At 38.7% G+C, this 24557-nt stretch overlaps 1 protein-coding gene across 2 annotated transcripts in view; it reads right to left on the reverse strand.

Annotated features, from left to right (window-relative positions):
* LRBA (LPS responsive beige-like anchor protein) overlaps nt 1-19636 on the reverse strand; it is a 733083-nt gene extending 713447 nt beyond the window's left edge. The window contains exons 1-2 of one of the 2 annotated variants that reach the window (XM_060012133.1): nt 19416-19636; nt 18396-18834 (exon numbers count right to left, since the gene is read on the reverse strand). In XM_060012133.1, coding sequence (XP_059868116.1) covers nt 18396-18614 — 219 coding nt within the window. In that variant the 5' untranslated portion in view covers nt 18615-18834; nt 19416-19636. Of the gene's footprint in view, nt 1-18395; nt 18835-19157 lie in introns of both variants that reach the window. The other variant, XM_060012132.1, reaches the window with a different exon arrangement.
* Nucleotides 19637-24557: the final 4921 nt, after the last annotated feature.

Below are 24557 nucleotides of genomic sequence, written 5' to 3' on the forward strand. Positions count from 1 at the left end.
AATGAATTTTTAAAAATAAAAAAAAAATACCTGTAATTATGCTGTTTATGTAAATACTTGTGTATTTTACTCTAGCTCCAATATACTATATCCTGAAGAAATTCCATTTCTGCCATACTAGTAACCATAAAAAAAATACACACACGTATATATCAAAATTACCCTAAACCTTGTTTAATTACCTAACCACAAGTCAGAATAAATTAAGAAAAGACTCTCAAGAAGTGTCATAACATACTTAAAATGGTACTGTGTAATCCAGAAAACTTTGGTATATACTAAAAATATACTTTAAGATCACTGTGCAGATACATTATTCCAATCCTCCAGGGTTAAGGCAAGTATCTAAAAGTAATAACTCTAAGTATAAAAATACATTCTAAAGTACATGGACCTCAAAAAATGCTAGTTTCCTTTCTCACATCTTAATTGACAAAATCCTAGTTCCTCAATTTGTCTCTAAGGTCATAGTAGAAAAATACTAATTCTATTATGGACCACTGGTCTCCAGAAACATAATCAATTAGAAACTACATATAAACAACTATAATCAGATTGAGCTTTTTATTTGAGTGTCAGTAAATTTGAAGAAAGAGAAAGGCAAGAGAAAAATTCAAATCTTTTGCCTCAGGACTTCCTTGGCAGTCCAGTGGTTAAGACTCTGTGCCTCCACTGCAGGGTTCGATCCCGGGTCAAAGAAAATCCCACATGACACGTGGCCAAAAAAAAAAAAAAATTGCCTCAAATGAAAAAGGAATTATAACACTTGATTCACTAAATTGAAAGCCATTAATATCTAAGTAAAAAGAGAAATGTATGAGAATTTAGGAAACTTGGGTTCCAGAACCAGTTCTGGCCCTAACCAGCTGGCCTACCTTGGACATGTCTCTGATCCTCAATTTCCTCACCTAAAAACTGAGAGGATTTAGAGTGTTATTTCTAAGGTTCCTTCCATGCTCTGACAGGCTACAACAGGTTCTGTAACATGCTAAGATATGCAAATACAGGCATATCTCATTTTATTGTATGCACTTTATTGCGCTTTGCAGATACTGCATTTTTTACAAATTGAAGGTCTGTGGCAGCCCTGCACCAAGCAAGTCTATCAGTGCCATTTTTCTAACAGCATCTGCTCAGTTCATGTCTCTGTGGCACATTTTGGTAATTCTCACAATACTGCAAACTTTCTCATTATTATTTTATATATGTGTGTGTGTGTCTGTGTGTGTATTTTTTTTTTTTTTTTTTGCAATGGCCTAATGAACAAAAAAGTTTATTTCTCTTGCCTCTAATAGTGTAAAAGGTATAGGTCAGCAGTGCAACTCTGCTCCTCACGGTCACTCAGGGACTTAGATTCCTTCTAAATCACTGCTCCTCCATCGTTGCTCCTGGCTGTCATTTTCAAAAATGGAGCTGTCCCATTTGAGGCTTCTGCCATCGCTGGTGCCTGGCAGGGATCACCCTCACAGCAGCAAAGTCCTCAGTCCATTCACCCCAGTCAAGGTTCAGAAAACTCTTCTAGGGCCAGAAACTCTTCCAGGTATCTCATTATTATCACATTTATTACAGTGATATATGATCAGTGATCTTTGATGTTACTATTGTAATTGTTTTGGCATGTTTTATCAATAAAGTATTTTTAAATTAAGGTATGTACATTTTATTTTTAGATATAATAGTACTGCACACCTAATAGACGACAGTGTAAATATAACTTTTATATGTACTGGGAAACCAAAAAATTTGTGTGACTCACCTTATTGTGATATTCACTTTATTGTGATAGTCTGGAATTGAATATGCAATATCTCCTAAGTATGCCTCTAGCTCGAAACAAAACAATACATTAAGGCTAATTAAGAAGGGGAGAAATTGTCAAGAACCAGAAATGAAAAATCAAAGGACAATCATCTGAAGAATAGAATCTAGAAGGGAAAAATTAGAGACTATTTTAAGTAACTGACTGACTAAATTCACATCCCACAAGAGGATTAAACAACGTTACCAACAAATTTTGGTGGGTTTTAATTCTTTCTGAATACATATGTTAGAGCTTGCAGAGAACATCACTTCAACCACAGAAAGAACTGAGTATGATTCTTATTCTTATGACTTAATTCAAGCCATTGTAGCTTAAAGATGATTTCGCTTAAAGTGATACAGCTTAAGATGAACAGCAGCATAAAATACTGTAAGACACTTGCCTGGTCAAAGATAGTAAATATTTTGTTATTCCATCTTGAATATGCCAGAAACTATGTTAAATATTACAGGTTTAAAAATAATGAAGAACCACAACAAAACACCTCTACAAACTTACTAGAATGTCTAAAATGAAAAACAATGACAATACCAAGTGTTGTCAAGAATGGAGAACTAGAACTCAACATTACTGGTGGGAAGGCAAAACAGCACAGCTACTTTGGAAAACAGTTTGGCAATTTCTTATACATTTAAAATGCATTTACTATATGAGCCAGCAAGCGTACTCTTAGCTATTTATCCAGGAAAAATGAAAATATGTCCCCACAGAGACTAGTACACGAATGTCTGGAGGCAGCTTTAGCCATAATAGCCAGGTGGAAACCACACGGTAGCTGGATAAACAAATTGTGGCACATCCATAAAACAGAATACAGCTCAGCAATAAAAAGAAACAAACTATTAATATATGCAAAAACATGAAAGACTCTCAAACACAATATGCTAGGTATGAGAAGCTAGTCACAAAAGGCTACCCATTGCATGATTTCATTTTTATTTGACATTCTGGAAAAGACAAAATGATAGGGACAGAAATCAGATGAGTGTTTGTCAGGGTTTGGGAATGAAGCAGAGAGGCCTGATGTAGTCAGGGGCAGAAGAGACCTTTGTGGGGTGATAAAAGTATCCTACGTCTCAACTATGATGAAGGTTACAGGACAACGTACATCCAACTCTACACCTAAAAGCAATGAATTTATTCTATGTATATTCTACCTTAATAAACCTGACTTTAAAAAAGAAGATAATAAAGGTATAATCTCTGGCTTCAAGCTCATGGTCTAGTGGAAGAAATATATAAACATATAATTATAATGAAGCTAAGTAAATGCTATAAGTTATGAAAAAAGTTCTGTCGTGGAATGGACAGAGAACAACATCTGTCTCAGAGTTGGGCAAAGAGTTGGGATTCTTAGAGAAGATGATATCTAAGCTGTCTTAAAGTATGAGCATGACTATGACAGGCAGAAAAGGAAAAAAAGCATCCAAGTAGAGAGAAGAGTTGAAAGAAAAGCACAGAGGTTGTAAAGGCAAGACCTATTAAAAGAATAAGAAAAAGTTCAGTATGGCTTGAATATGGTATATAGAGCGAACATGATGACAGAGGAAAGAAAGTGCAGGAGGAGCTGGGGCTTCATAGACCGTGCTGTGGAATGGCATGGCAGAGGAAAAGAACAGTTTGAAAGGCCTTAAAATAATACTAGCAAGAGATACCTGGGGTTGAAATTAAGAGTAGACTATTTGGTGTCACACTGATTGTGGGAATGAGGAAGGAAGGCAAGTCAAGGTTAAGTCAAGTTTCTGGTAAAGGGAAAGTGATAGCATTGAAATGAGGACTTCAAAAGGAAATACAGGTTTGTTTGATAACCTTCGGAGGGAATCATCAGCTTCTGTTTTCCTATCTACTAATTAGGTTACTTGCCTGTAACTAAAATTGATTATTATAAATTATATATTTGAACTACTGTATAAAATAACTGTAGGAAATAGAGGCAACACAGCATAACCTCACCAGAATCTTTACAATGTCTTAAGAGACAGCAGCCTAACAGTTATTTTAAAAATAAATTTTTTTTAAAAAATTGAATGAAAGAAATGAAATTAGAAGAGGAAAAAGTTATCAGATTTAAATACAGTAGCTCCCCCTTTATCCATGGTTTCACTTTCCACAGTTTCAGTTACCCTAGGTCAACCATGGTCCAAAAATATTAAATGGAAAATTCTAGAAATAAACAATTCATAAGTTTTAAGTTACATGCCATTCTAAGTAGAGTGATGAAATCTCGAGCCATCCCGCTCCATTCCACCCAGGACACGAATCACTCCTTTGTCCAGCATATCCCACTATTTTAGTCACTTAATAGCCATCTAGGTTATCAGATCGACTGTTGAGGTATCAGTGCTTGTGTTCAAGTAACCCTTATTTTACTTAATAATGGCCCCAAAGTGCAAGAGTAGTGATGCTGGCAATTTGGGTATTCCAAAGAGAAGCTGTAAAATGCTTACTTTAAGCAAAAAGGTGAAAGTCCTCGACTTCATAAGGAAAGAAAAAAATCACATGCTGAAGGTTGCTAAGATCTATGGTAAGAACAAATCTTCTATCCACGAAATTGCAAAGAAGGAAAAAAAAGAGCCATGCTTGTTTTGCAGTCACACCTCAAACTGCAAAAGTCATGACCACAGTACATGTTAAGTGCTTAGTTAAGATGGAAAAAGCATTAAATTTGTACAGCCATAACTAGGAGATGCTGTAGATTCGGTTCCAGACCACCAAAATAAATACTGCAATAAAGTGAGTCGCAAGAATTTTTTGCTTTTCCAGTACATATAAAAGTTATGTTTACACTATACTACGGTTTGTTAAGCGTGCAATAATAGCATTATGTCTAAAAAAAGTACATACTTTAATTTAAAAATACTTTATTGCTAAAACACGCCAAAACAACTACAGAAGTAACATCAAAGATCACTGATCACAGATCACCATAATAAATACAGTAAAAAAGTTTGCAATACTGTGCAAATTACCAAAATGTGACACAGAAACATGAACTGAGCAAATGCTTTTGGAAAAATGGTACCAATAGACTTGCTCAATGCAAGGTTGACACAAACCTTCAATTTCTAAAAAATGCAGTATCTATGAAGTGTAATAAAATAAAGTCTGCCTGTACAAGATATTTTGAGAGTGAGAGACCACATTCACAAAACTTTTATTACAGTATATTGTTATAATTGTTCTATTATGTTATTGTTGTTAATCTCTTACTGTGCCTAATTTATAAATTAAAGTACATCACAGGTATGTATGTATAGGAAAAAACATAGTGTAAATAAGGTTTGGTACTATCCACGGTTTCAGGTATCCATTGCAGTCTTGGAACGTAACCCTGAAAATAAGGGGGGACCGCTGTACTGCGTAAGCTTTCCAAGTTACATATTAGGGTCCAAGTTTTTATTTGAAAATCAATTATGTGAAATCTAGAAAATATTTTCCCAAAGAAGAAACAGAATACAAAGTATAGCTGAATTCTAGAATTATACCAGTGTTATACAAACCTGCTAAAGAACCAACTTCACTATGACCACTGAAGCACACTGGTTAGAACAGGTTGCTCTGAAGCTGAACTGCCTGGGGTTCAACTTCTATCTCCTCTGCCATTTACTGTGTGACCTTGGGCAACTTAATTAACTCTGCAAGCCTAAGACTCCTCACACCTTTAAAATGGAGATGATAATATCACCTACCTCACAGAGTTACCATGAGGATTAAAAGAAATAATCATTTAAAGCATTAAGCACATTCATTCATCCAACAAACATTTACTGAGCACCAACTATGTGTCAGGCATTATTCTAAGTACTGGCAATAAAGTGGTAAACAAGCCAAAAAATGGAACTTATATTCTAATATAAGGAAAAACAAAATAAAATATCTGATGGAGATAAATACTATAAAAATAAAGCAGGATATAGGAGATAAAGAGTGACAATGAGGGTACCCGTTTGATAGTAGGTAAAGGTTCTCTAATAAGGTAACATCTGAAAAGAGACCTTAAGGGAATGAGGGAGAGAGTCATATAGATAACTGAGGAAGAAATCAGATTCATTTCTGGCAATACAGAAGACTTAGGTGTCCAGAAAAACACTTGTTCAGAATTCCTTAAAATACTGATTGTTAAACAAACAAACAAAAAAATTTTCATGAACGGCTGAACTAGAGAGAAACCAAGGAAAATCTTTGGAGACAAAAAACAACCGAGTTTCAGCGAGCGCTGAGGCCAGTATCTGCCCTGGGAACATCCACCAATCTCTAGTGGTTTAGAATTTGAGTCTTAAGGGACTGCTAAGGGGGAGAAGGATAAAAGCTTGGGGCCTAAAGAATGTGGGGAATCTGAAGGGCAACACTGTCGGTGAGTGAACGGGTGTGGTAACAGGGACAGGACACGCTCATCATAAGCAAGTGGACATATTTGGCAGTCTCAACCTGAGTAGAAGAGAAAAAAAGAAGTCTCTCTCCTCTCACTCCAATTTGGGACCAGAACTCATACTACCTGTGAGGTCTAACAAAACTCAAACTAAAAATTTAGTTTCAAGAGGTTCAGAATTGAAGACACTGGAGCATGACAGAAGCAAACACCAAACCACCAGGAGGAGTGCACTTTAAACCAGACCTCAAACTATACTCAAAAATAATAATCCATAGAACAGGGACTTCCCTGGTGGCGCAGTGGATAAGACTCCGCACTCCCAATGCAGGAGGCCTGGGTTCGATCCCTGGTCAGGGAACTAGATCCCACATGCGTGCCGCAACTGAGTTTGCATGCCACAACTAAGGAGCCTTGGAGCCACAACTAAGGAGCCCACCTGTTGCAACTAAGACCCAGCATAAATAAATATTTTAAAAGGCCTCATCTCCAAGTACAGCCACATTTTAAAATAATAATAATAATCCATAGTACAAAAGCTCATTTTTTTTAAATATCACAAAATAATGAAGAAACAAACCCCCAAGAACCAGAACAAGCTTTACAGAAACAGACTCCAAACACTGAAAAAAATAAAAATGATCACATACACAATATTAAAATGTTAATGTTTAAGGAAATAAAAGAGATATTAGAAGTATGACTAAGGAAAAGAAACTATAAAAATATGAATATGAAAAAATCAAACAGAAGTTCAAGGTATAAAAATTATAATTTATATTTATATTATAGTATATTGTTTATTGATATATATTATTAGATGACTGAAAGGAGATCATTCTAGGCAGAGAGAAAAACAAGAGTAAAGGGGCCCCTGCATCCAGAATGGTCTAAACCAGAGTAGAATAAGGACAAAGAAGTACTACTTAGTAGGTCACAGAAACACTCAATAAATACTAGCTATTATCTCATAGATTCTGTGGGGAAAATTTAGATAATGGAAGTAGTCATTTTTTTCCTTCCCATTTCAGCATCACGTATAGCAGCCAGAGCAGAGCTCTAGAAGACCCCAATTAGGTTCAGAAGAGAGTAAGAAAACACTGGTTTTCTATGAAGTGGGAAGAGTCTTAAGCAGTAGTCTCAGTGTCAAAAAGGAAATCTGGGTCTTGTGTGAGCAAGGTAGAGAAGAAGGAAGATGGAAAAGTATCCCCATGTGATTCAGAAGATAAATATCCAGAGGCAACAATGATCAACAAAAAAAAGGATCCATTAAAATTGTCATTTCAAATTTAAGTATCAATTATAATTAATTAGGACATCCTCTCAGTATTCAAAAATTTCACAAGTGAAGTCAACATTCCATTTCATTCCTTAAAAAACTAAAACCTGAACTACTACATGACCCAGCAATCCCACTAAAGGGCATATAACCAGAGAAAACCTTAATTCAAAAAACACATGTACCCTAATGTTCATTGCAGCACTATTTACAATAGCCAGGACACAGAAGCAACCTAAATGTCCATCAACAGATGAATGGATAAAGAAGATGTGGTACATATATACAATGGAATATTATTCAGCCATAAAAGGGATCAAAATTGGGTCACCTGTAGAGACACAGATGGACCTAGAGACTGTCATACAGAGTGAAATAAGCCAGAAAGAGAAAAACAAATATATTAACGCATACATGTGGAATCTAGAAAAATGGTATAGATGATCTTATTTGCAAAGCAGAAATAGAGACACAGACGTAGAGAACAAATGTATGGACACCATGGGGGAGAAGGGGGGTGGGTGGGATGAACTGGGAGATTGGGATTGACATACACACACTATTGATACCATGTATAAAATAGATAACTAATGAGAACCTCTGTACAGCTCAGGGAACTCTACTCAATGCTCTGTGGTGACCTAAATGGGAAGGAAGTCCAAAAAAGAGGGGATATATGTATACCTATAGCTGATTCACTTTGCTGTACAATAGAAACTAACAAAACATTGTAAAGCAACCGTACTCCAATAAAAATTAACCAAAAAAGTACCAGTTAAAAAAAGAAAAAAATTCCATTCCATAGCAATGAGAATTTAGAATAAATGAAACTCCCAAACATATGCCAAAATTTTTCATTTTAACTATTTGATTTAATGTTAAACTTTTTCCAAATCTTTTCAAGAGATACTATAATGACAAGTAGAAAATTACTAATTTAATTTTTCTTTTCTTCCATACTTCTGCCCTCAGGCTAAGGTACTATATAACAAAACCAAGAACAAACCACAAGTAATACAGATTAAGAATAATATTTATCAATCACAAATAAGATGTATGATTAGTCCCTAAATATTAAAGAGTTGGTCATTTCATTTTTTCCCTGATTATCAGAATAGAAGATAATTGATTGGTGGATATCTTAAACATATACGAGTAACCACGTACCATTTGAAACACAGGGAAACTGATGTAAAAATATCAAAGTATGCACTGTTAAATCAATGATAAAATTTTAAGATAATTCATTTTCTCAAAGCTTATCATTGTTTACTATGTTTCTAATTATCATGAACTAGTTTTTCAATAAATACAATTCTTGAGAAATTTAGTTAAGTGGCCATTTTCTACAATTCTAATATGAGCACCCACCTTAAATTAATAGTCACACAGTATAATACAGTGTACAGGATTCAGGCTCAAACAACCTGGGTCCAAATCCCATCTTACTAACTATGGGACTTGAGCATCTTTAACCTCTCCAATCCTACTTCCTTATTATAAAACAAGTTTAATAAAGTACTACCTCAAAGAGTTGTGTAGATTAAATGAGATAAGACTTGTAAAAAACACTTATGTTGCCTACATGTAATCAACAGACTCAGTCACACAGCCTGATTTAGATCCAGTTTCATCCCTATTATATATGGATCACAGGACAAAGCATTAATTTCAATCTTTCCTTCTGGAGCACCACTTGCATAATTCCATATAACTGTTCATGCACAGCATATTTAGCACCACAAAATAAAAGTCAATGTCTAATAATATAAACTAGAAAAATATCTGAACTATATGATATGCTGAATTTTGAACTTGACTAAACCGAGGAATTTTCTTTATTTCAAACAGTTAAGTTAAATAAATCAGCAAAATAGTCCCGACAAATAGAAATGGCTCCAAAAATTTTTACGTCAAAAGCCATCTTGTCAATTTAAGTGTAGCTCCTAAGAGATTAACAAATGGGTCCACAAATAACAAATGCTGGTGAGGATGTGGAGATAAGGGAACTCTATACACTGCTGGTGGGAATGCAAATTGGTGCAGCCACAGTGGAAAACAGTATGGAGGTTTCTCAAAAAGCTAAAAATAGAAACAACATACGATACAGCAATTCTACTCCTGGGTATATATGCAAAGAAAACGAAAACACTAATCTGAAAAGATATATGAAGCGCAATATTCATGGCAGCATTATTTACAATAGCCAAGATATGGAAGCAACCTAAGTGTCCATTGATAGATAAATGGATAAAGAAGATGTGATACACACACACACACACACACACAATGGAATACTACTCCACCATAAAAAATAATGAAATTTTGCCATTTGCAACAACATGGATGGACTTAGAGGGTAATATGCTTAGTGAAAAACATTAAAGAAAGACAAATATTGTATGATATCACTTATATGTGGAAACTAAAAAATACAACAGGGGACTTCCCTGGTGGTCCAGGGGTTAAGAATCCACCTTCCAATGCAGGGGATGTGGGTTCGATCCCTGGTCAGGGAACTAAGATCCCACATGTTAAGGGGCAACTAAGCCTGCAAGCCGCAACTCCTGAGCCCATGCACCACAACTAGAGAACCCATGAGCCACAACTACTGAGCCGGCACACCACAACTAGAGAGAGAAGCCTGTACCGCAACTAGAGAAGCCCTTGCCCTGCAACGAAGAGCCTGCACACTGCAACGAAAGCCTGCGCACTACAATGAAAGATCCAGCATGCCTCAATGAAGATCCCACGTGCTGCAACTAAGACCCGATGCAGCCAAAAACAAAAACAACAAACAAGTGAATATAACAAAAAAAGAAGCAGACTCACAGATATAGAGAACAAACTAGTGGTTACCAGTGGAGAGAGGGAAGGGAAGAGGGGCAATATAGGGGTAAAAGATTAAGAGGTACAAACTATTAGGTATAAAATAAGCTATAAGGATATACTGCACAACACAGGGAATACAGCCAATATTTTACAACTTTAAACGTAGTATGACCTTTAAAAATTGTGAATCACTATGTTGTACACCTGAAACTTACATAATATTATATATCAACTATACCTCATTAAAAAATAATAACAAACAAACAAATGGTCATCATTTGCCTTGCTTACTGCTATTTTATTTCAAAAGTTCATCCCTGGGCAGATGAAAATATTAAAAATAGTAAAATTATAAAGTTCCCTGTTAATACAAATGAGATTTCTATGCAGGTTATTAGCATTCCAGCTAAATGATTAAGAACTTACAAAGAATTAAGATTCAAAGAATGGTAGTGTATTGTTCTAAGTTGTTTGTTTTAAGTGGGTAGGGGTTGGAAGAAAAAAACTGAATTCCTTTCACCATCCCACAACATTCTGTAATTCTAAAATCTCAGAAAACTCATATAAATACCAAAATTTAAAACACTACATCCATATACAAAATTTCCCAAGAATCTATGTTTGGTTTTGGAAACATAGGGTTGCTTTCTAACATAAAAACTGCTCATCTGCCTGCATATAAAGGTAAGAATTTGAAGAAGATGAAAAATGACAAATCTTCTTTACCTACAATTTCTTCATTGATCTACAATAGAACTCCATTATCTGGACTTATCTAAGGTAATAATCTTCCAAATTATTGCCAGATAGGTAAATCCGTGGCCTAATGTAGCCTAAATTGGTACTATAATTTATTCATTGGCTATTATATACCAATTGCTTTGTTATACCTTATAGTTATACCTTATAGTTCCAGCAAGACAGTGAGTAGACTAAGATAACCTAAAAACTATCACTTCACAAATACCTACAAATATTAAATATAACAAAAAATACTTTTCAGTGCAGAGCTGAACTTGCAAGAAAGAAAAGGCAATCCCAAGAGATCAAAATGAAGAAGAAACAGGAAAACAATAAGTATTTGAACTGCTATTACCATTGCTGAAGGGGTTCAGAAGGGGAAGCTAGTAAGCTAGAGACTTAAATTTTAATGCCTATGTAGAAACACAAAATACAGTGTGGTGCTCACTCAAGGAATGAAATCTCCATATAAACATGGGACTCTCAAAAGGTAAAAAAGCAGATCCTCCCCACAACCTGTCCCGCCACCCCCGCAAAAAAAATCCATCCACTGGCACAGGGAAATTACAAATTACTAGTCTTTGGCTGAGGAAGGAAGGGAGGGAGGGAGGGAGGGAAGAAGAAGGAAAGATGGAGATAAAGAAATGAACAATAAACTAGAAGAAAAGATATTAGCCGCAGGAAAGATTGAAAATATGAAAGATTAAGAGACATGAAGGAGGGATTTCCCTGGCAGTCCCAATGCAGGGGGTGTGGGTTCAATCCCTGATTGGGGAGCTAAGATCCCATATGCCCTGTGGCCAAAAAACCAAAACATATAACAGAAGCAATATTGTAACAAATTCAATAAAGACTTAAAAAAAAAATAGGTCCCCATTAAAAAAATCTTTAAAAAAAAAAGAGACATGAATGATAGAAAGAAAAAAAATAACCAACATGTCATGTATTACGAGTTCCAAAATGCAAGTAGATAAAATAAAGAAAAGGCATTAGTCATGAGAATTCTCCAGAACTAATGAAAAACATGAATCTTCAGATTCAGGAAGCACAGCCACCCCTAGACAAGTTATGGTGAAACTAAAGAACCCCAAAGTCAAAGAAAAAATTTTAAAGCAACAACAGAGACAGATTATCTGTAAAGTTAAATCAGAATGATAACCGTGACAATTTTAACAACAACAAAAGAGACTAGAGGAAAACAGAATAGTACCTTCAAAATAGTAAGCGAGGGCTTTTCTGGTGGCGCAGTGGTTGACAGTCCGCCTGCCGATGCAGGCGACGCGGGTTCGTGCCCTGGTGCGGGAAGATCCCACATGCCATGGAGCAGCTGGGCCCATGAGCCATGGCCACTGAGCCTGCACGTCCGGAGCCTATGCTCCGCAACGGGAGAGGCCACAACAGTGAGAGGCCCGCGTACCACAAAAAAAAAAAAAAAAGTAGATCATAGGCCTAAATATAAGAGCTAAAACTATAAAATGTCTTGAACACAGGATGTAAATGTTCTAAAATTAGATTGTGGTAATGCTTGCACAACTCTGGAAACTTACTAAAAGTCACTGAATTATATACTTAAAACAAGTGACTTTTATGGTATGTAAATTACACCTCAATAAAGATGCTGAAAATCAAGTCACCTCTAAAAGTGACAACGGCTATTAAATAAACCCCAAAATAAGAATGAAGTAGTATATTGCAGAGCCAATAGGCTAATAATGACTATATAGAAACAAAAAAATTATAAGGTTGGAATATGATGACTGTAACTATCTAAAATTGCAAATACTGCAATAATAGCAAATAGTTATAATTGCACTTAAGGTGCCACACATTATTTTAAGTGCTTTACAAGTATTTACTCACTTAATCCTTTCTAAAATATAGTTTCCCCATTGTAGAGCTGGGGAAACCAAGGCACAAAGAAGTTAAAAAAAACTTGTTCAAAGACTTCCCTGGTGGTCCAGTGGTTAAGAATCCACCTTCCAACGCAGGGGACGCAGGTTCTAACCCTAGTTGGGGAAATAAGATCCCACATGCCACAGGGCAACTAAGCCTGCGTGCTCTAGAGCCCACGAACCACAACTAGAGTGCCCCGCGCACCGCAACTACTGCCCGCACGCCACAACTAGAGAGAAGCCTACGCGTCTCAACGAAGAGCCCACACACCACAACAAAAGATCCCACATGCTGCAACAAACATACCGCAACTAAGACCTGATGCAGCCAAATAAATAATAAAATAAATAAATATTTTTTTAAATAAATAAAAGAATTTTTTAAAAAACTTGCTCAAGATCACGACAGGGAGTTAAGAGAGTGATTTTTTTTCTCTTTACACAAATATCTTTAACATTACTATTGTATTATTATGCATTTGAAAAGGACAGTAGTGGACATCACTGGTTGCCTATCCAGCATCCATTCACTCTGTGAATTTCTTACCCAGATCTTTGTGTATCCATCTCTCCCCATACAGCCCAAGTACTTTAGAGGAAATTGACCCCATTTTTAGGTACAGCAGTTGGCCCTGGTTTGCTTAAGCCAATCAGCACATTTCAATGGCTACAATCATTGCTTCAGCAGTCCAATCAGGACTCTTGTTTAGAATGTTAGGACAGAGAGGCTCTCTCTCCCAAGGGTTCTAAACAAGAATACATATGGCCCCAAGTACCAGTGGCAGCAGTCCTATTACCATGAGGGAAACAGCAATGGACTAAAGCTGACATTACAGAAAGGAAAACAGCAACAGAAAGAAACTGGTCTTTAGTATTATTGTTACTGTAAATCATGCCCTACCTTTGGACTTCCTGATAAATGAGCCTATAAATCCTTTTTATTGTGTTTAAACCAGTTTGAGTTTTCTATTATAACATGAAGTATCAATACAAACTGATATGGAGGAGAAGCCCACGAACAAGCATGTTTCTAGAACAGATTACTCTTAACCTTTGAATTATGATGTCAGATATTAAGGAGGAAATAATTCTAGATACACACATCAAAATAGAAACATGATGACTGATTACCTGTCTAATAAATGTTCATATAAAAGCCTGAAAAGAAACTGCCTGCAATTTTATGTCCCACACAGTATTTTTTAATATTTTAATTTGACATTTTAAATGTTATTTTTTTTAAATCTAGATTTCCAGTTCTTCCCAAAAAATCAAAAGGTTCACACATCACTGGGCTCATGTTACTGCAGGACAACAATCAGCTAAAATGGAACAGCAGATGCCCCACAAGTATAGTCTCTGCACAGTCAATACAAACAGAACCTCTGTATGACCTGCTCAGCTTCTATAGGTGTTAAGAGTTTGCACCATTAATATCTTGCAGAACCTGTATCAATGGCACGTAATGAGTAATGAAAAATTATATTCCATCTTCTAATCTTTAACTCTTTTTTTTTTGGCCACACTGTGCAGCTTGTGGGATCTTAATTCCCTGACCAGGGTTTGAACCCCGGCCATGGCAATGAAAGAGCCTAGTCCTAACCACCAGACTGCCAGGGAACTCCCTAAGCTTTAACAGTTTAATTAAAATGGTACAGTTACTTTTTGAAGAAAAAAATTTCATGAAAACATGTATCTGTCACCAGCCCACGGGAAACACTATTCTTGAATTAAATAGCATGGAACACCTACAAATACCTGGTGGAAGCCTTAAACTCAGCAGTGAGTTCCTGAAAACATGCCAATATAATTATTTGGGTCCAAAAGTTTGACAAATTACTTTAGCATACAGGTGGAGACAAAATAAAAATGGTTTTAAATTGCAACAAGAAAAATGTAAAAGTTGACCAGAGGTTTTAAACACTTGAGTACACAGGTGTACTATTAATCAAAACTTACCTATAAAACAGATTTGCAAAAGAAATTACAAGAAGGGTGGTAAATTCCAAAGAAACTTATAACAGGGACTTCCCTGGTAGTCCAATGGTAAAGAATCCGCCTTACAATGCAGGGGACGGGGGTTCGATCCCTGGTCAGCGAACTAAGATCCCACATGCCGTGGGGCAACTAAGCCTGCCTGCCACAACTACTGAGCTCGTGCCCCTCAACTAGAGCCCGTGTGCCGCAAGCTACAGAGCCCACGTGCTCTGGAACCCGTGCGCCACAATTGCAGAGCCCATGCACCCTGGAGTCTGCACGCCACAACTAGAGAACAGAAAACCCACACAACACAGCTAGAGAGAGGCCTGCGCACCACAACGAAGAGGCCGCATGCCAGAGCAAAAGATCCCACATGCCTCAGGGAAGATCCCGCGCGCATTAACTAAGCCCTAACGCAGCCAAAAATAAAATAATAAAATAATAAATAAATCTTTGAAAAAAAAGGAAATTTATAACTGTGTAAGGTCAAGCTACATTAGCAAAGTTGGAGGCAGCACTTTGTAAAGAAAGACTTCTGAAGTTATATGGCTCTACTTAACCTCTTACTACTTGGACAGCTCTCAGGGAGGGGAGGTTGTTTAATTTTAACAGTACAAACTTTATGGTTTAAAGTAACTAATATGTAACCAATACGAGAGAATCGGTAGCATACAAACTATTTTAATAAAATGCCTGAAAAGTAGGAAAAAGTTATGATAGCTGCATATATATATATTAATAAATACATATATATAATATAAAATATAATAAACTTACTAATGAAAAATCCAATGAAGAAAGGATAAAGGAGGAGCATGCATGAGGATTCAGTGATACTGGTAATATGCTGGTTCTTTAAGTTAAAAGAAGTTTCAAAGGGTTTATAATACTTCATTACTTATACATGTCACACATTCTTTTGTCTGTATCCTATTTTTCACAATTTTAGACATTTTAATCCAATATACTGACTGTAAAAAAACTTAATAATCAACTTTCTGCATCTACATTCTGAGTGAAAAAACTGAATAACCTGAAAAAAAATTTTTTTTTACTTTTTTTTGAAAGCTATTTGAATGGTCAATAAGAAGATATGAAAACTGAACAAGGTTTCAGCAATTCATATTTAGCAGGACCAATGATTTTGCTGTCCTTACACTGGGGAAAGCTATGCCTAAGCTATAAATATCTGCTTAGGGAAGCAAACAACTCTACATCAACTCAAGAGACAGATGTATTCCTAGAAGGGTTGTCATTCTAAGAATCACCAATCTGCTTCACCTTTCAGGCTCTCAGTTTCCTTAACTATATAATGAGCTCTATGTATTAAACACTTAATGAGGGAAGAATTTAAAAACATATGTAAAGCACCTGGCCCATTGCCTAGCACATAGTAAACTGTAGTGACTTTTTTTAAATCACACAGTATTAGTTAATGTAACTTCTTTCTTTGAGTAGAATTGAGACTAAGGCTGATAACTATCGATTAGAAAATACTTAAGTGCAGCAGTACTAACCCTGAAATGGACTAGTTTACCACATTCCCGATATTTTCAGTTCCCAAGATTCAAAAGACTGGCCAAGGCCCTGTAGGAGCATGAAAAGTTTTGTAAGGGAGAAGGGAAGGATATCTGTAGGAGCATGAAAAGTTTTGTAAGGGAGAAGGGAAGGAAAAGAACTAATCTAATCCTCTCAGCAACTTTCTCTGCCCTACAGGAGAGGAGAACGATGGTGAAGAGGAAGTGTAATTGAACAGATTTTCCCTCTCCTTCTACCCAGACACCTACTGACCTGCAAACATGTAGCTATGAAAGACTTAACCAGTCACCTTAAAATCTCTACCAGGCATACAGTTCTAGGCAGCATATGAACGAACTATTACTACAGAATTTGGATTTTCCTTAATGATAAAATGCAAGTGACTCATGTTCGGTCATCCACCTCCACAGAAGACATTCTAAAGAACAGAGGAGTTGGAATCCTTCTGCCAGAGGAATGTTGTTTCACACACAAACAACTAATGATGGACTATATCACTACCACACATTTCTCCTTAACATCCAAGATACATGAGGTTTAGAAAAAGAAAAAGAAAAAAACTGAGAAGGAAAGTTTTCAAGTCTATTTGGAGACAAAGGGATACATAGATTTGCCATTTATCTCCTTCAGATTCACAAACTTTGAAAGTCCACATAGACGCAAAATCCCCAAAATGTTGACAACTGTTGAAACAGAATGATAGACACCAGAGTTCATTAAACTGTTCTATTTTTGTGTACACCTGAACATTTCCATAATATACATAATTTTTTAAAAATGTGTACGTGTGTGTCAGTATTTGTATATAAACTCCCAACACAACAAACTGGTAGAGAAATACCCAATTGTTCAAAATTTTCTTATTCCATAGGTAAGTGAATTTCATCAAGCTACTTTCTCATTCTAGAAGTTGTACCACAGGTGACCAGTCCATTAGTAAAGCTCTAGTGAAGGAAATAATTAACTGCCCTGAATAAAACAAGCCTAACCTTGAAAAAATACAGGCAAAGGGGAAAGGTAATAAACAGTTATTCAACTATTGCACATTCATATTTGTTCCCATCTATTATCTTCTAACACAGGTGTATAGGTGGAAGAAGAGGAAATATCTAAAGGTCAAATTTACTTTTTATATTTTACACTGATGGGCAACAGAAATTAGAATAAAGAAATCTAAAAAGTCCCCATTAGAAATGATAACCATTTCTAAGACTAGAGAAAAAGGGAAGTATCGCATATCCACATTTTTAAAATAACATTCATAGCTCATAGTAGTATAACCAGCAACTTCCAATGACCAAATATGCTTTGCTGATAGACATGAATTCACAAATGAAATAAAGATTATACTATATCTGCTGCAATTCTCTTTTTAAATTGCCATTCAATATTCACAAGATGTAACCCTAAATTCTTTCCAAAATTTGACTTTTGTTAATTATGTCTAAAAATAAAACTAGTCAAGATTAAATATAAATGCTAACTTTGCAGCAAATTAATCTTTCATCAGCCCTGTGAACAAGAATTTTCTGTTCAAAATTTATGGCAAAACATAACTTAGGCAGACTCGAAAGAGTAGGTAGGACATTATTTCTCAAGTCCAAAAGAACTTACTTAAAATATCCGAAATGCACACTTAGATATACATCCCAAGGGGGAAAAAAATTTATAGAATAAAACTCCTCCACTGGAATCCTCCATAATACTTCCATAGCAACAATTATTTGCTTAGGACCAAAGTGATCTGTTCACTTTCTCAAAACCTGGAGCATCTAAGTTTACATAATTCCCCTTAAACTGAAAAATACAAGAAATTGTTTCATTTAGGTCAGCAGAATTTTGTTTCTATCATCAGCCTGAGTAGAGCACATGGCTCCAGCGCTAACGTCTTGTTCCCCAACCCACTGAGAAGATACGCTCGTAAAATAGAGATCTACTTACCAGGTTAAAGACAGTTTCTACAATATCCCTATTGGATACTTCTCCAACTTCAACCAACCCCGTCAACACGGCAAATTTCATTCTGATGCCCCTGATAGGGAGCCCTGGTTTCAGAGACAAGGCACCCCCTTCGGCAGGGGTTTCTTCTCCTTTCCCTCCACCTCCCCCGTCATCACCTGTTGGTGGCGGGGAAGGGGCAATACTGTCTTCACTGGCCATTGCGAGTTCACGATAAAGGACCACTCGGAGTCACTCTGGGACAGCAGTCGCTGCGCTAGTAATAAGCACACAGACGCAAAGCAAAACGGAAAGGGTCACTCTTCCAAGTTGTGGAGAAACCCCAAAAGCAGTTGATGTGGAAAGTCCTTGGCGTCGCCTTCCTCCTCTTGGGGAATATTTGTCCAATCTCTCTCCCCGAGGCTGACAACAACGCCAAACCCTATTGGAAGATTAAATCAATGTTAAATAGGCTAGGTTTTGTTTTAGGGTTTTGCGGGGAGAGAAGGGAGTAGTGTCCGTCAAATAAGTTCCTCAAAGGACCCCGCTACCAGCCAGGCGCGGGGTTCTGAGCGAAGGCTGGTTCCAGAGGCCCGAGAACAGGTTCACTCCTCCCCCACACTCTCGCAGGTTCCAGGCGCAGGGCAATCTCTCCTCACAGGTGCACGGAAAAGGAAACTGTCGCTGGGAAAGGGCGGGGGGGGGGGGGGTCGGAGGAAAGCAGGGGTCCCCAAGCTACCCTAGAGGGAGAAAGTTCCTCCTCACCCAGACACTCCGGACTCGTCCTTGCCCCCCGCCAGGCAGCCGCGAGACGGAGGTGGCGGCTGAGATCCAGGGCAGGAAAGGGCGGGGGAAGGGGGCGGTGATGATTCTCAACGCTCGGCCCAGGGGGAGGAGTGGAGCACCTCTCGGGCACCTGAGGTTCGACGGGCAGAGGAGGGGTGGTGTGTGTAGTGGCCAGAAGGGAGGGTAGTCCCGGCGGCTACGACGAAGAGAGGAGGGAGGAGAGAGAGGTCAATGCACCTGATCGCAGCCTCCAAGTTTCCCTAGTCCGCTCCCCGGGAGTCCGCGGCTGCACAGAACTCCATGGCTTCCTGGCCCGCCCCACCCCACCCCACCCCTGCGCTCAGGCTTTGCAAAATCAGCCGCTGCAGGCACTACGGACGCCGCGGCTGAGGCTGCTGCGGGCGGTGAGGATGCTACTGCCACAGCTTGCCCCTCCACTGCTCGCGCGGCTGTCCGCGTGCCCACTTAGGCTGCTCCCCGCCGCCATGACAGCGCCGAGGGCGGCCGGGTGCGGCGTGCGCGTGCGCGAGCGCGAGCAGCCGGGCGGGCGCGAAGGCGGAGGCGACCGCGCGGCGGCGTGGGTACGCGCGGGCGGCCCCGGGTGCCGGAGAGGGCGGAGGCGCCGGGCGCGAGCTTGCTGGTAGGATAGCGAGTGAGGGCTGGCGCGCTACGCAGGTAGCACCAGGTGTATCCCCGGCCCGGCCAGAAAAGACCTTTATTTTCAGCAGCCGACTCTTCCCCGGCCTCCCACTCCCCGACCTGAGAAGGTGCTTTGGCGAGTGCCGAGGCGGTGATTCTGACGCTTCTTCTGTTAAGTTACCGTAGGGCCTCCTGGCGCGGAAGGAACCCGCCCCACGTTGCCAAGGTGTTTTCTTGGACTCGGAGAAGGACACCTGAGGGACCGCCACGAGCTAGAGAGGTGGCAGCTCCGGAGCCAGCGGGGCTGCTGTCCTTGTCTAAAGGAGCAAAGAGTCCCCACCCCTGACAGCTTTCAGCTGCCGCCCGCCCGCCGCGCTCGGCGAAGACTCGGAAAGAGATTTCCACTGGGATTCCCTGACAGCTGCCACCTTCCTTTCGAAGCGGGGTGTGGGGCGGGGAGATTGTGTGGACGAGGAACGGGGAAAATTCCTTGCAGCTGCCGCCCGACCAAACCTCTCCCACGTTCTGAGGAAGGGAGGACTCCTGAGACAGCTGCTCCAAGCAGCGTGGAGGCGGAGTGCATTTTGCCTGTAGATCTCGGAGGGGTGTTTTTCCTCTCGGGATTTTCCAATGTGAAAGTTAGGCTCGCCTCATTCTCAGATTAGTTTAAGAGATCAATTATATTAGGATTGAAACCAGCACAGATCATCATAATCTGTGACCTGTTCCCCCACCACCACCCGTTAACAGTATTCTTCCTGACGCATTAGTGAAAAACAAACAAATATTATAAAGTGGCTTTTCACCCTTATGGTACTCTTTGAAGCCGTAAGGCCTTAAAACATATATAATATTTAAAATACTCGCACTTAAAAGGCAAGCAAAAGTGGGGTCAAAGTTAGGAAGTACTGTGGGAGAGTCAAGAAAAATTATATTGGTTTTAGGGAGGAAATAGTTTTCTAGAGAAAGGGTTATTTGAGATGGGCTTGGAAAATGAACTGGATCTTAACTAGCACATGGAAATTTGGGAGGAGGAGTGTGGCATGAGAAAAGACAAGCACAGGAGCGTCTTCAGAAAAGTTTTAAAAGCTTACACCTTTTTAAAAATACTAAAATGAATTCAGCTGTACCACATCTCATGGTTGCAAATGTTGAAGATTTGTTTTCTGTAAGTGGGTTTAATATTACAAAGATGAGGCAGACATTTTTCTCCAGATCTGAAATGGTGACTTGTGCATTGCCAGGGTAAGAGGCAGTATCAACGTCTTGCCATTCCTGAAAATTTAAACACGTCAGGTTTATATTTTAAATCATTAAACGAAGAAGTCGGGAATGAGAAGTGGGTGTGCCAGGAGGAGAGAGACAACTTTCACTTCATCGGAGGGAGGAAGGGAGGCATTAAACAATGAAAGGCCTCTCATAGCATTTTGCTGCTTCAGATTTGGGCAAATAGTCTAACCTTGACTATGTTAATATATCTGGCATATAAGTACTAGTGGAGTATTTGTTAATAAATAAATGTCCTCCATTGAGAAGAAGCAGATGATAGTGAAATGCCCTAAACACAGCGTGGTCACAGTTATTCAGTCTAAATGACCTAGGGCTAAGGTTTATGTCTGTTATGGATTTGCCATCTCACCGTTAATGCTGTTCTACTGATGAAACAAAAGGAGATGTAAGACAATAATCCAACTGTTTTTTACAATTTTTCAGAGTTATCCACCCTCCTGCTTTACTTTGCCCCTGGTTACAGGAAAACAGTTGCCAGAAATCAGAGGTTCACTGCAGAAGGAAACTTCACTTCTAGCCAAGTCACAGTTAAAATACAATAGCTGTGGATTATTGTTTAGGTGTAAAGAATACAGCCATGGAGTGCTTCAGGTAAACTGTTCATCAGCTATTAAGCTCCTTCACGGCATAATACTTTGAACATTGTAGGTACTCAATACATATTATTTGGAATGAGTTAAAACTCTAAAGTTACTTGCTCTAATTTTTCTGGCCTGAAAACCCTTGCTTGAGTCTATACAACTATTGCCAGTTAGAGAGAGGAAGATCCTGGTATAAAAGGCTACTTTAATATGGAAAGCTGGGAATTCCCTGACGTTTCAGTGGTTAGGAGTCAGCGCTTTCACTGCCGGGGGCCCGGGTTAAATTCCTGGTTGGGGAACTAAGGTCCCACAAGCCATGCGGCGTGGGCAAAAATAAAAAATAAATTAATAATGATATGGAGAGCAGTTTTACCATTTGTTTACATTTTAGTACTATTATGGAAGTTTTCTAGTCAAAAGACTTCATATGAACTATCAGCATATGATTTTTATTTATTTATTTATATTTTGCGGTACGCGGGCCTCTCACTGTTGTGGCCTCTCCCGTTGCGGAGCACAGGCTCCAGACGCGCAGGCTCAGCGGCCATGGCTCACGGGCCCAGCCGCTCCGCGGCATGTGGGATCTTCCCAGACCAGGGCACGAACCCGCGTCCCCTCCATCGGCAGGCGGACTCTCAACCACTGCGCCACCAGGGAAGCCCCAGCATATGATTTTATAGGACTGCCGTACTTGTATCCCTGTATCATACACTCAACTGGTACACAAAAGAGAAGAAAAAAAGGAAAAGGGCAGTAGAGTGTTCCCGAATATGGCTGCCACCAGTGTCTGTGTCCCCAGGGTGAGCCGCAGCTGTCCCCCACACCCCCCATCCAGGGTCTCCAAAACCAGCAGGGCACTAACCGACCTATGAGTGCTGAAGAGTTTACAGATGGATTCAAGCTTTCTGGATACCCTGACATCAACTGTGTCACTTGGACCTTCCTCATGTCTAAGATCAACAGAAACACCAACTAAAACAGTTACATGAATTGTATACATCACATAAAGAAACATAAAAGCAAAATGTTCTAAGATGAAAGGGAAAACAGATCATCACAAGTCTTCATTAACAGAAAGAAAAAAATGTATTGGAATTCTGAGGGGGAAGTACACCTAAATTTGGAGAATAAAGATGAAAAAAATTTTGTTTTAAAATGGAAAAGGAAGGAATGGGGGAAAAATTACCTTTTATAAATCCAGACTTAAATTTTTCGTCATCATCTAATTTATATCTCTCTCTGACATCACCACCTTGACAGAATTAAGGACTAAAGGTTTTCATAATTTTACTTGCCTTCAGCATACATTGACATCATAATAGGAAAAGAAAAGAGTGGATTCAGAACAGGAAGCCTTGTGCATAACTCAAAGGAACTCAAGCAAAGAGAATGTAATTTCATGGTGAAATCAAAATGATTATTGATCTGCAAGCCTTTACCTATATGCAAAGAAAAGAAAATTTTGATAACAAAGATAGGATGGAATTTTTCTTTGTTTCTACCAGAAAATACACCCAATCCACCCAATTGTAACTTATTGGCATTTTGCTAGGGTGTAGATTAAATGATAATTTAGGGAAAAGGTACCATCTACATGATTTGCTCTGCACCTAGAGAATTTGCAGAATTCTTCAAATTCTTATTCAGCGTAGCTTATATCATAGGCTGGAATGGAAATTCATGGCCTTGGCTTGCAGCACCCTCCTCACAAGAAAGGCAAACATTGCTTTTACTATTCACTAAATCTTACTAATGTTAAGTAAAACTTCGAATGTGAGTAATCTTTACTAATGACACTTTTATTGGGCAAGACTCTGGGAACAATTGCAATTTAAGAGGAAAAGACATTGCCCACCCTTATAGTTGGAAATTCAAATGTTTAAGATTGAAAGTTCACACGATTGTTCAATATCTAGAAGTTCAAAATGATCCACATGAAGTTAATTACGTTTGGGGCATTTTTAAATATTTATTTATTTTGGCTTCACTGGGTCTTAGTTGCAGCACACGGGATCTTTAGTTGCATCATGCAAACTCTTAGTTGCGATATGCATGCGGGATCTAGTTTCCCGACCAGGGATCAAACCCAGGCCCCCTGCATTACATGGAGTCTTACTCACTGGACCACCAGGGAAGTCCTGTTTGGGGCATTTTAAAATTTTTGTTTCCCTTGTGTATGTCACACGAGGGATAAAGACTTTGAAAAGGGCAACTCTACTATCAGTAGGTATGCTAGCCAAGACATATGTTTTAAGACATAAAATATTAATGAAGTATTTAGCATAGTTGACATGGACATATACTAGATTGGTTGATTTTTTTGTTTTGTTTTCCCACATCTATTTCGTTCTTAAGTAGTGTGTAAATACGTAGCCCATTTGCAGTGTTCTCTTACAATAGTAAGATAGTAATTGTCACGAGACTGCAATGAAATGTACCACCATCCCACCCCACCCCACCCGTTTGCAATTTATATAAGTGCATATCCCTAGAATGACTGTTGGCATTGTCAGCTCAACTGTAAATTGCTTGTCTAGGTGAGGTCTCTGAGAGGACAGTGTCTCCCCTGAAAGTGGTAGGTTGCCATTTCAGTCACCAAGATTACAAATGGTGGTTCAAATAGGAAATGAGACCACCAGGAGATTGACTTCAAGCAGATGGGAGAGGAAATTACTTTTTCCAGCCCTTATCCTCTGATGTTTGAACTTTGAATTGCTTGTTAGTACTCCAAAAGGAGAAAGGTGACTTCTGTCATGTAGAAACATGCTTAGAGTATTCCTTCTTGGAACCCAAGCCACATGGAGAAGCCACGTGGAGAACAATCAAGGCCTTCAATCAACAGCCCCAGCTGAGTTCCAAGCCGACAAGC

This window comes from Delphinus delphis, chromosome 5 (assembly GCF_949987515.2).
Source record: "Delphinus delphis chromosome 5, mDelDel1.2, whole genome shotgun sequence".
Classification (NCBI taxonomy): domain Eukaryota; kingdom Metazoa; phylum Chordata; class Mammalia; order Artiodactyla; family Delphinidae; genus Delphinus; species Delphinus delphis.